General features: G+C 33.3%; 1 protein-coding gene across 2 annotated transcripts in view; it reads left to right on the forward strand.

The window, feature by feature from the left end:
- LOC149794988 (insulin-degrading enzyme-like) overlaps window positions 1-4,388 on the forward strand; it is a 151,224-nt gene extending 146,836 nt beyond the window's left edge. For both annotated transcript variants that reach the window (XM_089964649.1, XM_089964650.1), the window contains exon 29: window positions 248-4,388. In XM_089964649.1, coding sequence (XP_089820775.1) covers window positions 248-349 — 102 coding nt within the window. In that variant the 3' untranslated portion in view covers window positions 350-4,388. The remainder of the gene's footprint in view (window positions 1-247) is intronic.
- The last annotated feature ends 12,145 nt before the right edge of the window (window positions 4,389-16,533 follow it).

Below are 16,533 nucleotides of genomic sequence, written 5' to 3' on the forward strand. Positions count from 1 at the left end.
AAGTTTTACACATATGCAAGATTTTGCTTTCATTCGAATGCTTTGCTTCAGTATACATGTCTGCAGATTTATAACTTTTGCATTTTTTTGTTGTAATAACTTGATTTTGCTATAAAGCTCTTTGTAAGAAGAATTTGTATATTTGAGTTTTTAAAAAATATTACATATACTGATGGACAGCAATATGCAGTCAAAGAGAAATATCACTGGGGCCTTTTTGTGTATTCTTACCTTTTCTACTTTGCAGCCTATTATTGTGGAGGACATTACACTCTTCAAGAGAGAGCTTGGATTGTATCCACTGGCCAAACCATACATCGACTTGAAGAAGGCACTGTCCAAACTTTGACTGTGTTACAATGAAGGCACTTTCCAAACTTTGACTGTTACAATTATTCACACAAGAGATGGACAGAAAACTCAGTGACTTGTGAAGCTACCATGGTTAACTGATATAAATTTTAAAAATCAGCTTTGGTGGGAACCTGTCAGGGAAAAAATGAAATCTGTTTATTCTGACAGGATTCTAGCTGGGTTTTTTTATTTTGGTGGGATCCTGCTGGGAAGCAATGACAGGATTTTACTTGTATCCTGGCAGTATCCCACTTTGAAAACCAACTGGGATTCCACCAGGAGAATATGATTGAATTTTGGGGTGTCCCAATGGGAAAACCACCTGGAAAAATCAAGGGATCATTGTTTTTTTGTCCCAGTTTGATCTCACCATGAAAATTTCAGGATTCTGCCAGGAATGAATGGTTTGGAAATCCAGATGCATGGGAAAAAAGGACCATGTATCCTACAAAGAAAAGTAACATCTTCGGGGAGGGGGGGGCTTTAAAAAAATAAACATTTGCATCCAAGCTGTATTTTGCTATATTATTAATAAAGTTTTTTTATGGCATTTGTACCAAAAAAAAAATCAAAACTGTATTTGATTCAGAAGTACATTTAGTGGCATGAGAAGGGTGTGGGAGGGAATAATTGTTATTGATAGGGATTCACTTACTTGTGATATTTTATTTTAAATTTTGTATGCCTCATTTAACTTACACAATTGTTTGTTGCTTGTTTTTCAGATTAAACTTCAGATGTTGTGGAACCAGCACTAGGTTTCATAAATTGTAAATCAAGGAAACAAATGCAAGTTATAAGCAACACTAAAATAATTTATTCTTCCAAAATAATTATTTATCCAATCATGATGTCGGTTAATCAAGAAAGATAGGATCCTCCATATGACATTGCTGTGGAGTATAAAACTGCCAAATTAGATGATTTTATCAGCTTACCTGGCTGATAGGTTTATCTTATGCCCCTGCATCCATCAACTATTGCTGTTTTCAGTTTTATTTCACCATAATGTGGCAGACATAATCTTTTCATGAAGAACTTTCAGGTTTTTACAGATAATGCTGGTCTGCCATTAAATACAACTTCTGTTTTTAAAATAAAATTTAAAAAATAATAATATTAAAAAAACTGTTCAACAGAATACTAGAGAGGCATATTATAGATATTCTTAAGGGCAAATCTCTCACACTCACACCTTTGAAATTCAAAGTGTTGAAGACAATTTTTTTAATATGGTTTTATATGCAATAAATTTAAGAACACACCACATCTTGCAACAGTATTTGGATTGTTTCCCTTGTCATAACATGATATTTATTTATAAGTTATTTCTGTTACCAAATGTTTGTTGAAGCAATCAAAATGGGATTTATTGATGACCAGTATGCAGAATTTTTTCTGAGCTACTTTTGCAATTATGCCATACATAATTAGCATGTAAATAAAACATCTGAGGTAATTTACATGCATAGCTTTTACACTTTTCTAATATGGTAATGATTAACTGCAGTCAGATAATTGAAACTTTGCAAATTGCACCAGGCAAATGATGTAACAACTCAGAAATGCCTATTAACACTTTGAAGAAAAAAAAGAAATGCATAATATATTAAGTAGCATTGAAATATAGTTGATACCATTAAAGAAAATAGTTTCCCAACACCGTCATTTTTCTGGTTCTGTTAACATATGTACCTGTTATGCATGACGTGTAAATCATACCCCATCTTGCATGTGTATATACATGGCCTCATGCATTACATTTACACCATACTGCTCTTCGAATGTCGGCTGAGAATTCAAGGAATATATCAACCTGTTCACTTTGGTAGGGATTAAGCCATGTTGGCTTTATATTTGTTTATGTTGTCATAGTAACACAATTTATTGGCAAATACAGGTGATTTAGATAAGTGTAGCATTGAGGAAATTGAATGTTATAAAAAATTGCTTTTCTTATTTTACACGGGACCTTGAGTCATTGAGAGCAGTGCATTAGATATGGCAACCAATGCTAAAATAGACAATCAGTTTGAATTACTTCTTAAAAATCACTCAGTAGGCTATGACCCAATTTGACAGCATCCTAATCAAACATCCTTTTAAGGTCATGGAAATGATGATAAACTTTGTTTTCAAAAATCGTTAATAACTTGCCAAAGTTCACTCAACCAAATTTGACTAAGTATGACAGTATCATAGCTTCTTGACCTTTAAAATTTATACAGACAATATCAGTCTGCCATGAAATAAGATCACACTACTAAAATGAACAAAAGGAATAGAATTTGACCACTTTTAACAGAATTTATATTGGCACTGGGTCTTTTTAATTCATAATACTGATATGCCATCAAATAATGATGAAGGTACCAAATATATAAACCCTGAAACTTTTGTTTTTATAACAGTAGTGTATCCTCCAGGGGTGTAAAACTAAGGGTTAAAAAAAGCCTTGGTGTCCGAACTGGGGGGTCAAATAAAAAATGTGGGGGTCAAAAGTGTACTGACAAATTTTCATCTGACCTGTACTTTTTCAGCTTGAAATAGGATATTGTAACTTGCACAACATATTCTTTCTCTCTAAAAATACAAATAAACCAACATGCACAGTTAACAAACAAATGCATTGTCCATTTAAAGAATAATTTTATTCATTTTTCTCTTAGTTTAAAGTCATACTTTTAACAGTCTTCTTATAATCTTTATGTAGCAACATGACATATAAGTCAATACAAAAAGCCAAATAAATCTTTTTAACCAGGTGGAGTTAATTTACTGCCTGTCATAAAATGTGTACTATTATCGGTTTCATTGTACTTCATACTAGAACACATTTATCCAAAAATCAAAGAAGCTAATGATTCATCTTCATTCTAACAAGTTACACTTGAACTTAAAGATCTTTCTTTTATTGCAGCAAAGTTAAAATCCAACAAAATCTACAATGACCCCCCTGACTTTGTAATCCAAGTAACGCATTTGTCTTGGCAAGTTTACTGATTTCTTTGTTTTGAAAGAATTTCTTGGGTAATAATGTGTTCTCCAGATATCATGTGGCGAACAAATGCAGATCTTTTAAAATTCTTAAACCCTGTCACGAGAGGATTATTCACTTTTGCAGTCTTTGCAATCACATGATCAGAAGTCACACCAGTAATCCTAATGGATGTGCCATATTCCAGTTAAGGGAATTATTTTCTCCATTTCTCATTAAAGTTAGATCTTCAGTTACTCTTTTGTGTTCTGCTTCTTTCACTTTCTTTGCTAATGATTCTTAGTGCATGCCGTTTTGATCTGGAGATCACTTGCTTGTGCAACAAGCATTGATGTTAAACATCTGGATGACATCTTGCTGAGCTCGATGGAAATCATGTGAGAGCTAGCAAGATTAGGGGAAGCTACTCTGTTATAACATTGCTTATGCTAGTCTGGTTCCTTGTTTTGTATGCTTCCTGCATTGTACTCCGCTTTACGAATAGCAAAGTGCAATGCAGAAAGCATACAAAGAAGGGAACCAGTCTATGCCTCTGCTGGAAGTATACACGATGCCATCCCTTATTGAAAGCATTGGATATTAAATCCTGATCGCATTATGTGAATCCTTTGCATTAGAAAAATGCCTAGCAACAAAATGTGTGCATCAATTTTCTCCAGCATGCGTCCCTGACACGCAAATGTGCGTAAAGGGAAACACTGACACATATGCAATAAGAAGCATTTGCAGAGATTTCTCTTTGAAGCACCCTACTTTCCCAGATTTCTTGGCCAATTACTATTGAATTTAACTATTGTGCAGATGTTCACCATGTAAGTGTTCTTATGCTCACTTGGGCCTCTTGTTTTAAACATTGTGAAATATGTTGTTTTAAGATAGACAGTCATACAGCTTTCTGATTCAACTGTTAATGGTTATATAGTGTAACATTTTACTTTTTAAGCTGTTGCAAAATAGTATCATGGCATGAATAATGATGGAGAGACAAATAAAACAATGTTTTGATTGATGTCTGTAATAAAGGTTTATAATATGAGTTATTGTTTTTATTTGAGGACAATATTATTCAATTATCATGCTTCCCTACACTAAAACACAATGTGAAAATATAATAAAGTCACCACTGTCATCTCTTCCATATCTATGATTTTTATCTATCTTTTTATTTCTGTAACTGATGTCATTGGAAAATGAAACATATCAGTCACTTTTCCAATGGCATCATCATTATTGTTTTTAGGTTTTGTATAAAGTTTTTTATTTGCTTATATTTCCTAAAAGTAGATCTCATATTCTTGTCATAAATCATTATGAAGCTATCGACTCTGTGACATGTTCACAAGGTACCAGTCATAGAAAATTACATTATCATCATCATCATCATCATCATCATTGGTTTTAGGTTTTGTATAAAGTATTTAATTTGCTGAGAAGTTACCAGTCATAGAAAAATTTCAGTAACAGTGTGATTAAATGCAATTTCATATGCTGATATTTCACAAAGCATTGATCAGATCAGATTTGGTATGCAAGTTAGAAAGATCTTGGACGTAGTACTTATGAGTGACATTTGTTTGTGCATGTTTGAAAAGGTAAATTGATGCTTAATTGGCAGCTTTGGGTTGTATTTCTGAACTAATTATTGGCAGAATTGGTTCAGATAATGTATTATCAAGATCTTAAATAAATTTTAATAGTAGTGGCATATTAACTACAGTATATACTTGTGTGTAAATCCAACTGCAAACAACATAGACCTTGATTTCCCATTACTTAATGCACTGACAGATCAGGGTCTATGTTGTTTACTCCTAACTGCTTTTACCCAGGATCTGTATATTATATAACAGATCTGGCTCTGTGCAGTTGGACTCAACTGTCAGAAATGTGGTTTTTTTTATATCTGGCTGAGATTTAGACTTTATATATTGATCAGGTTTTGATCAAACTTGGTATGTGAACTTGTGACAGCAAGATCCCACAGATGTTGATCCAGAGTTATATAAGTACAATATGATGTTTTATCTGGCATCTGATCAGATATTTTACAACTCTAAAAATGTCATGGCTGACATGAATTTTATGAAAATATGCAAATTAATTTGGAATCAACAGGACTCGATATGTGTTTGATATTGAGTAGAATTAATGTAAATGGTATTGTCAAATGATCTATTAATGAGCTAGTCACCATCCTAAAGCATTTACTCTTGAACAGTTTTATCTTACATTGGATTGGGACCCATATTTGGCAAATCTTTCATGCAGGGCATTAAAGCTGAGGCTTAAAAAATCCAGAAATGTGGAATCTTATTGTTAATTAAAACAAAATTAGCATCATAGATTTTTCAGAAATTTCTGAAATTGGGTCTCTACTAGACCCTTCAATATCATTGACTATATCACTGGGTCTCTCTTCTAGACCCTTCAGTATCAGTGATTATCATTGGGTCTCTCTTCTAGACCCTTCAGTATCAGTGATTATCATTGGGTCTCTCTTCTAGACCCTTCAGTATCAGTGATTATCATTGGGTCTCTCTTCTAGACTCTTCAACAGTGACGTAGATTTACTCCGTATCCATTTTTTATTATGAGCTGAAGTGGTAAGAGTGGATATAATAATAATAACAATAATAATAATAATAATAATATTAATAATAATAATAATAATAATAATAATGATAATAATAATAATAATGATAATAATAATAATAATATTAATAATAATAATAATAATAATGATAATAATAATAATAATAATGATAATAATAATAATGATAATAATAATAATAATGATAATAATAATAATAATGATAATAATAATAATAATAATAATAATAATGATAATAATGATAATAATAATAATAATAATAATAATATTAATGATAATAATAATAATAATAATAATGATAATAATAATAATAATAATGAGGACTTTGTATAGCGCCTAATCTTTAGAAGCTCTAAGCGCTTTACAACATTGGACAACATCTATAAGATAAAAAACATATAATGATATGATTACAAAAACAAACACCATGAAATTAGAAAACATAAAAAAACATGCTGAGAATATTTAAGGTAGAAAACATTATTAGGTCTTTAAGTTTGTTCTTGCAGTCGAAGTGAGTTTTAAGAGCAATCTTGAATGAGATCACCGTGTCTTTGTGTCTAAGTTCAGTGGGCAATTCATTCCACGTTGCTGGGCCCTGGTATGCAAAAGAACGCTGTCCATATGACTTTGTTTTCATAGTGGGAATAATGAGTATACGATTGTCAGAAGAGGAGCGTAAGTATCTTGCTGGTGTGTACACATGGGTGAGGTATGTTGGACTAGAGTCCGACAGTGAAATGTAGTACAGAGAACAAATTTTGTGTTTGATTCTGGATCGAATGGATAGCCAGTGTAGGGTACAGAGCAGTGGGGAGGTGTGCTCTAATCATGATACTCTAAGTATGATCTGAGCAGCTGTGTTTTGAACTTTCTGAAATTTCTGGAGCAGATATTGAGATGAACCAGAGAGAATTGAGTTACAATAGTCCAGTCTTGAAAGTACTAATGAACACACAAGTGTTTTAGTGGCATCAACTGAAAGATATTTGCGAATGGAGCTTATGCGTCTCAGCTCAAGATATGCAGCCTTGCATATGTTCATGACATGTTGGTGCAATGTGAGAGTACTGTCCAGAGTAACACCTAGGTTTCATACTGATAGTGTGAATTTAATATTGATGTTGCTGATATTTATTGTTTGAGGTAAAGGATGTGAATGAGAAAGTCTTTGTGTTGTGATCAGAATGGCCTCAGTTTTATAATCATTCATCTGCAGCTTGTTACATGTCATCCATGATTTCACATCAGAAATGCACCTCTCTACATCTTGGATGGTAGCATCAACTTCAGTTGGGTGGCTAGATTTGTATATTTGGGTGTCATCAGTGTACAGTTGGAGAGACACTGGATGATGATATATGACACTTGAGAGCGACTGAGTGTATAGAATGAAGAGAACAGGTCCAAGAACAGACCCCTGTGGAACACCACAACATAGATCAACTGGGCTGGAGTGTATTCCATTTGCAGATACAATTTTGTGTCCTGTTGACCAAGTAGGACTTGAACCACAGTAAGGCTGTATCGTGAATGCCAAATACATGCTGGAGACGGTGAAGTAATATATCATGGTCTATTGTGTCAAGTGCTGCAGACAAATCAAGGAGGGTGAGGACTGTAATCTTTCCGCTATCCAACGCAGAGAGAATGTCATTAACTACTTTTAGAAGAGTAGTTTCAGTATTGTCATTAACTTCTTTTAGAAGAGTAGTTTCAGTAGTGTGGCAAGGGTGATATGCAGATTGTACATTGCTAAAAAGACTGTTTGAATTCAGGTGAGATACAAGCTGGGATAGAACAACCTTTTTTAAGATTTTTTTATATGAATGGGAGATGAGAAACTGGGCGGTAGTTCTTTAAATCGTTATGGCCTAGTGTTGGTTTCTTCAGCAGAGGCTTTACAATGGCAGTTTTGAAAAATGATGGGAATTCCCCGGATAGAGAGAGGTATTAATAACATTAATATGGTTATATTCCTTAAAAACCAATGAAAGTGTGATCAGTAAGTTTGCCTTTTTGTTAGATATGAGATGAATTTGCATAATAAATTACTAAAATCATTTAGTGGATGAGGCCTGATGTGGAATCGTTTAGTGGATGAGGCCAAATGTGAAATAATTTAGTGGATGAGGCCAGATGTGAAATAATTTAGTGGATGAGGCCAGATGTGAAATAATTTAATGGATGAGGCCAGATGTGAAATAATTTAGTGGATGAGGCCAGATGTGAAATAATTTAGTGGATGAGGCCAGATGTGAAATAATTTAATGGATACCTCATGTGGAATCATTTAGTTGATGGGGCCTGATGTGTGGATGAGGTCTACATTGGAAACACAAATACTGTAAAGTAACCTTTATTTACATACTGTTAATTTTCACATAATTTATATGGGAATCTGTGAAAACTAAATAGCATGGATTTCATTTTCCCCACTAAAAATTGCACAATACAACTAATAGCCTATCCACTGCCATAAATTAAATATCTACAAAATTGAGTTGATGTCAGGAGCTGGAAAATATTTAGTAGCAGCCTCTACAAATACATTTACCGTATCTTTAAAATAATAAAAGGATTATTTGTGAGTTGGAATAATTTATAATGAAATTAGTTTTTATCTTTACTTTGTGATGTTTCAAGATTACTGTAATTTTATCATCTGTGCATTTTTCATTTTCATGTTTGCAGATTTTGATTGATAGGCCATATACTTTTAAAAATGTGAATATTTTCAATTTTTGGGTGCATTAAAGTATGTCTTCTGCATTTTTAATGCTTTTTGCACCAATTGCATCATGAATGCACACTGCTCACTTTTAATGGCACATTTTTTATGTACTAGATGCCATGCTTGTTAGCACACCTTACTGCTCGGTCAAGTGAGTTTACGATATGGTCCTTCATACATGATGCACTCAGTCATTATCCCAAGAACTATTTGACCAATTTGCATGTAATTTTACATGGAGTATTTTGGCATCAAAGTCTTTCCGATTTGTGCAGTGGATGGCAGTCTGCCATCAAGTATTGCCACCATTTCCAAAAGTACACGTACTTTTAAATAACCACTTCTACAAAACCAAGCAACATAATATGACAAACTTTGATACAAGGCATCCTGGTTTACAATTTTTACAACTGATGGTGTTTGTCTTCTTGTCTTCAATTATGACCATGATAACAAAGAAAAATTAAAATATAAAACTTTAATTGACTTTTTCTCAGAACCTGCTGAACAGAATTTGCCTAAACCTGACTGCATTCTAGTATAGAACTTTACAAAAAAATATTTAAGTTATAGTAATCTGCAGTGAAATATGCTAACATTGCTAAAACTGAAAAACTTTTAAATGATCTCTCTAAAACCACTCGGCAGAATTTGACAGAAAGGATCCTGACATAAAAGCCTTTAAACTTTATACAGATGATCCAATCCTCCATCAAAAATATAAACTGCTACTTAATCTCAAAAAATTGCTCAGCAGAATTTTACTGAATTCACTCAAATTGGACAAGACATTCTGGTATTAAGAACTTTCATACTTATGGTGATGCCAATTCACAACCAAATTACAATCCTTACTAAAAAAAATATCCTTTAAATGATTCTCAAAAATCATTAGAATTTGACCAGATTCAACAGAAGTCATACTGGTGCCAGTCTGACACCAAATATGGCGGATATACTACAGTTAGTAAGTTTTCATAAGTTCCTCTGAATAGCAGTATAACAGAATTCGACAAAATGCACGTAAGAACTTTAACATTTATACAAATGATGCCAATCCACCATCAGATTTGGCCTCTTTAATTAAAAATAGAATAACATTTATACAGCTTTATCCATTTAAAAAACAGAATTAGACCAACTTTGACAGAAAATGATCTGGTACAAAAACCATGAAACGGATCTTTTCATAATGTGCATTCAAGAAGAAAGCATTCTACTGACTCAGATTTCTTGGTCAACTGTTCTTGCATTTAGCTGTTAGGTAGAGTCAGCTAGATGAGCAATCTCAGACTCACAATGACCTCTTGTCCATGGGTTGAAGTTATACACTACAATGAGAGAATGTCTCGCTAGATTGAGTTTTACATTTAGACAAAACGATATCTCCATAGTCCACCTTAACTGTATTTTCAAAGTATAAATATTTGAATATATGTTAGTAAAGTATCTAAACTCAAACATATGTCACTTTTCGTTTTCTTTTGATTTTAATTACCTTAAAGGGGCAGAAAGTTTAAAAGTGTGCAACAACATGGATTCTTACATTAGAAATGAAGGGTGTCCTAAAGAAGTGTCTTTTAAATTGCATAATACACCACTCCTTCGATAACTCGCGCCCTGATAACTCGCGAACCCATTTATAACGCAGGGTCAGGCGTGGATCCCATTTTTTTAAGCCAGAAAATACCCTAAAAGTTGATCCCTATTTATTGAACTTGAAGAAAATAGTGATCAAAATTGGTAACGGAAACTTTGATGTATCGCTCGTTTTATCGTTGAAAACGGTAGATAGGACCTGGAAATTTTAATGAACACTATGAAATATTAAATTTAAAAATAGATCAAACAATTTTTTACATTTTCTTTCCAAACGACATTTAAGAGTGTAACGTTGATTTTTCTGAGTTTAAGCTGTGTGAGTCGGCAACTGACAGTTTATACCACGATAAACTCAGAAGACAAAAACAACGTTAAACTCTTATAATTGAAATTTCAATTATTCGTTATGTTATTTTGTTTGCATCATTAAAAAACAGAAATCCTAATTGTGCGTAGTAATACATGTTTGGGGTTTTCTGTTACGTAGCTATTTATAGCACTTGAGATTGTCCTGCCTGATCGTAATAAGGTCATCATAATACCAGTCCTTCAACCAATGGAAGCCAAATTTATTCAATTATTTTTTTTTTTAAATTGTTAGAATGTTGTTTTCCTTTAATGCTTACTTCGTGTCTGCCTCCAGTGGCAGTGTTTATCTTACGCTGTACACGTGACACTTTGTTTTATAGAAGTGGGTATTCTTAGAAAAGTAGTTCTCCTTACATTTCATACAGAAATAAACGCAAGCCATTTTGATCACGCGGTAACATTCTGACCAATGGTAATGTTACTTTCCTTTACCAGCTACTGGCATTGCAAATTATTCCTAGTACACCGCAATTGACCTTACGCCTGAAGGTAGATCGCTCCGCCTACCGAACACGTGACTTGACAACGTCTTAACCTCCGACAAACATTCTGTGAAAATGGCGTGCGTGATAACATTAAAAGATACACCAGACGATATTGGTGAGCAATATTTGCCATATGAAACAACATTGAGACAGAGACAGAAAGCGAGAGCATTTATCCATCGCTTGCACTTCTCTAAGTTACGTCGGTTTGCGGAGAACTCGCCCCCACGTATCTGGAGAAGTCGCCCCAGAGTGGTTGGAGAAGTCGCCCCAATTGGTTGGAGAAGTCATCCCAAAACTTGTCACCCAAATAACCTTTTTATAACACAATTAAGTCATCTTTTACGTGATTCATATATATATATATATATATATATATATATATATATATATATATATATATATATATGCGATCACAAAAGAGATATTAACTAAATTAATGAATATCATAGTAATATTTATAAGGATGAAATTAAGTCTGTATATAATCTAATGAATGACGACAGTATAGTGATTAAAAAGGATGATAAGTCAAACACTATTATTATTGTGAATCAAGATGATTATGTTAAAGAAGTTGAACGTCATTTAGAAATTAAATAAAAAATTTCAACATGCATTAATGAGATCGCTAAAAGTAATAATTCCGTATGTGAGGAATTTGATACTTTCCCTCTTAACATACGTGCACCTCAATTCTTCATATTACCCAAAACTCCTAAAAATCCTGATCATAATTTACCTTTAAAATTTCCAGGACGACCCGTTATATCAGGTTGTAATTCATATACTGAAAACCTATCTAAATTTATTGATCGTGTTTTACAACCTTTAATGAAATCACTTCCTTCATACATTAAAGATACAACTACTTTCATTAAAAAGTCGAAGTCTATTCCACATCTATCTGATAATTTAAATCCTGGTATCATTAGATACAGCATCACTATATACCAACATTCCGCATGCAGATGGTATTGAAGCGTGCAAATATTTTCTTGATAACAATCCTAATAATAGCACACTATCTAGCGAAGATATTTGTAAAATAATAAAAACGTATCTTGGAAAATAATTATTTTCAATTTAAGAATACGAATTACGATTTTTAGATGACATATTTATGATCTGAAAGCATTCAACTGAAGAACTGAAAAAAATGATTGATCGCCTAAATCATTTTCACCTGACGATTAAATTTACTTATACTGCATCTAGTACGCATGTTTCATTTTTGGATGTAAATGTAATTAAAAAAAATATTGATAACACTATTTCTACAAATATTATTAAAATGCATATAATGATTTGAAGAGCAGAGCAAAAGGGACAGATAACACTTACTTTTCGTTAAGTACAGAAGCAGATTTGATCAAATGGAAAAGTTCAAAAATTGCAAATTTTACAAATTTAATAAGTTATTAAGTTGAAGAAAAACAACAATAAATAAAGCCTTAACCATGTGGCTATATCTCAGAATTACTATATATGGTCCTTGGGGCGACTTCTCCAGGCGAAGTGGGGCGACTTCCGAACCGTTGCGAAATTTTTAAATATATACAATAGCCGAGTTGATATCGACAGAAGCAGCTTGTCGGAGGAAAATGGCGGACGTAAACAGTGTCTAGAGGTGTGTATAATAGCGCTTGCTGATTGGTCAATAGAGCAGAATAATTGACAACTGGCGATAGGTCAATTAACGATATGTAAGGAAATTTCGATCAATGAAAATGTCACTTTGCGCCGAGTGGAGGCAGGGCTTTAATAAATAAAAATTAAACAACTTTTTTATCAATTGAAAGTTGTCTTCTAGTTCTATCTTTTAAGTGTAATCGTCATAAATGCAATGTGTCCCCTTGTAATTAAGCGTAAAATGCGTCAATCTACTCTAACAGCTATGTCCGCGAGCGTTTCTCCGAGTACCTAATTAAGTGCCGACCGTGTTTTGCTAACTGACTTGCGGAAGTATTTCTTGTATTGTTGCACTGGCCTCCTTTGTATTGTCACGTTAATTGTGTCTTTTGAATCAAATAAAGGACGTGGAATAAAAGAAAAGTTAAAAGGCACGAAAATCCTACAAACTTACAATCTAGCGGCCCCTGTCGTACGTCGGGTGAACTCACTTCGTTTGATCAATCACTTATAAATGTTATTGTGTATGTAACATAAACTACCTTAAATTAACCGACTCTTTCATAAGTGTGATCAAAGATAACAAGGCAACCAAGCGAAACGAATACGTTGTTAAAAGAAAAGTTTGGTTTCACAGATACGGACCATTGTGGGCAAGCGAGTTTCAGAGAATTCTTGAACTGGCACATAGAGATATCCTCAAGGATGATAAGACGTTTCATTATTACTTCCAATTAGATCACGACATCAATATTGTACTATTGAACAATACAAAAATTGAGTTTCGAAGTAGACGATTGTCTCACGAAATAAATATCGCGTGTTTATATAAAAAAGGAATCTTGTTTAAGGATTTCAAAGATAAAGAATTTCCCCGGCTTTCCTCACTGGTTATACTGGCTATTTAAAAAAGATCTTGTATATCTTAGGTATGATTCAAAGAACCTTTAATTCCCTTTATTTTGGTGTTTGGTTGATGGGTGTAATATGGGTTATAGAGTATACAGCTTGGCCTTAATCCAGATGTGCACCTTTCAAAAAAGTGCTAGCTCCACTTGGTCATTTTCACTTCCTGAACTTCAGAGGTAAATTGTATAAAAAAAGAGCCGATAACTTTTTTTTTTTACATTTTATATATTTGGTAATACATTCATTGCACTTTCAGAAGCTGGTATTGTCTAGTCTGGCAAAATTCATTTTCCATATTTTAATAGCTGCTATGGATAGTGTACTTTAGACTAATTCAGACTGATTTGTTTAGCACAAGTGAACAGTAATTTTAGTTAGCAGTGTGCTTAGATCATGTACAATTTCCAAAAGTACAATATCCAAAGAAATATCATCCACATTACATTAATGTAGCATAGACGTATGCCAACATTCTCTCCATTGTACATGTTTTAAATGCAAACAACTTCACCTTAGATACGTCACTCTCTTAAAAGTACATAATAACTGGTGAGCGCCCCCTTTGGTAGTGTAACAACAGTTAGTCTAGTTCCCTGCTCTGTGGACTCCCGATTTGGCAGTTTAATATTAAACACCACTACGGGAACCGGACTCATCAAGATAACACAAAGCAGTGACGTAATACACAGATTTTTCGCGTACATGTGATGGTTGTTGAAACCAAGTGAAACAATCTTTCATATATTGGACATTTTGAAAATATATCTTATTTAACCAGAAAAAGGAACAACTTCATTATAAAAAGCGCGTTATTAAAAATTATTATCGACGTGATTGTAAAATGAGGATTCAGTCATTAAATAGCAGCCCAGTTCGCTAACGCCGCTTCCGCCCCCCCCCCCCCTCCGGTTTTCGGGATGTCAAAGCGATTTTTTCTGTCAGTTTTTGAGTTCCTACGGTAACTCGCGCCTCGCTTATAGTGCGGTCTATGTTTGTGGACCCCGTTGTGCGCGAGTTATCGAGGGAGAGGTGTACATGTACTTATATGTGTTCAAAAATAGTTAGTTTCAAATAAAGAGCACAACGAAGCAACCCATATCTCACAATTTGTTTGCGAATTTGAGACAGAAATATGTTTTTATGTTGTGAAGAAGCATAAAATAAAATCTTCGTGCTATTTGTTAACAAATTTTTGGATCCTCATAAAGTTTGTGATTGTTTCATACAAATTTATTTGTGCAACAAAATATATTCACATAATGTTTATATATATATATATATATATATATATATATATATATATATATATATATATATATATATATATATATATATATATATATATATATATATATATAGAGAGAGAGAGAGAGAGAGAGAGAGAGAGAGAGAGTTTCATTAAAAAAAACATCACAATATTGCAGAAAAGTTTGGATTTTGGTTTGTTTATAATTAGCCTAATTTTGCAGAAAATTTTACTTCATGCACAATCTCAGTGAAAAACATGATTACTTCATGAATAAAGTGGACTGGATATTTTTTGTAAGAAGTCATGATGAAAAAAAGACTTGCAAATGATAAAACCTTAATGTGAGCTGCTTAGGTTTATACCCAAATAGCTGGTTAGGTTTGTACTCAAATAGCTGCTTAGGTTTTGTACTCAAATAGCTGCTTAGGTTTATAGCCAAATAGCTGCTTAGGTTTGTACCCAAATAGCTGCTTAGGGTTTTACCCAAATAGCTGCTTAGGTTTGTACCCAAATAGCTACTTAGGTTTGTACCCAGATAGCTGCTTAGGTTTGTACCCAAATAGCTGCTTAGGTTTATACTCAGATAGCTGCTGAGGTTTGTACTGAAATATCTGCTTAGGTTTGTACCCATATAGCTGCTTAGGTTTGTACTCAAAGAGCTGTTTAGGTTTGTACCCAAATAGCTGCTTAGGTTTGTACCCAGATAGCTGCTTAGGTTTCTACTCAAATAGATGCTTAGGTTTGTACCCAAATAGCTGCTTAGGGTTGTACCCAAATAGCTGCTTAGGTTTGTACCCAAATAGCTGCTTAGGTTTGTACCCAGATAGCTGCTTAGGTTTGTACCCAAGTAGCTGCTTAGGTTTGTACTGAAATAGCTGCTTAGGTTTGTACCCATATAGCTGCTCAGGTTTGTATCCAAATAGCTGCTTAGGTTTGTACTCAAATATCTGCTTAGGTTTGTACCCAGATAGCTGCTTAGGTTTGTACTGAAATAGCTGCTTAGGTTTGTACTCAAACAGCTGCTTAAGTTTGTACCCAAATAGCTGTAAATGACATTATGTTCAAAACATCTCAGCCATTCTCAGCTGTAAATGTTTTATGTACACAGGCAATTTCATATTGAGTTGACTTTACCTATTTGAATACGCCTGTCTAGTTGGATTTGTTACTTGGACCATTTCAATTACATGTTATTAATTTTAGCCTTATCCTTTATTTACAGATAATTTTTATAAATAGCAGTTTGGCTTTTCAAAAAAGTAGTTTATCCTGACACTTTACTTTATATTGGTTAACTTAATTTGCAACAAATGCTGTGAAATCAAAATTTTAATTTTGTACGATTAGACTTAAAAAGCAAAGCAATTTTTGTTCATTGGGACTTCAATACAGTATGTTTAATAAAAATGATACTGTTACAGATGTCTGTTACAGACATGATAAATGCAAAGTCGAATCAGTAAAAAAATGTGATGTGTTCTGAATGATAAATGGATTTTTTATAGTGACAAAAGAATATGAAAATGGTCTCAATTAAACCCCATTAGACTATATACTGACTTAACAATCAGTCCTACAGAACAGTTTTCA

This window comes from Sinohyriopsis cumingii, chromosome 7, assembly GCF_028554795.1.
Source record: "Sinohyriopsis cumingii isolate HCF-2022 chromosome 7, ASM2855479v2, whole genome shotgun sequence".
NCBI classification, from domain to species: domain Eukaryota; kingdom Metazoa; phylum Mollusca; class Bivalvia; order Unionida; family Unionidae; genus Sinohyriopsis; species Sinohyriopsis cumingii.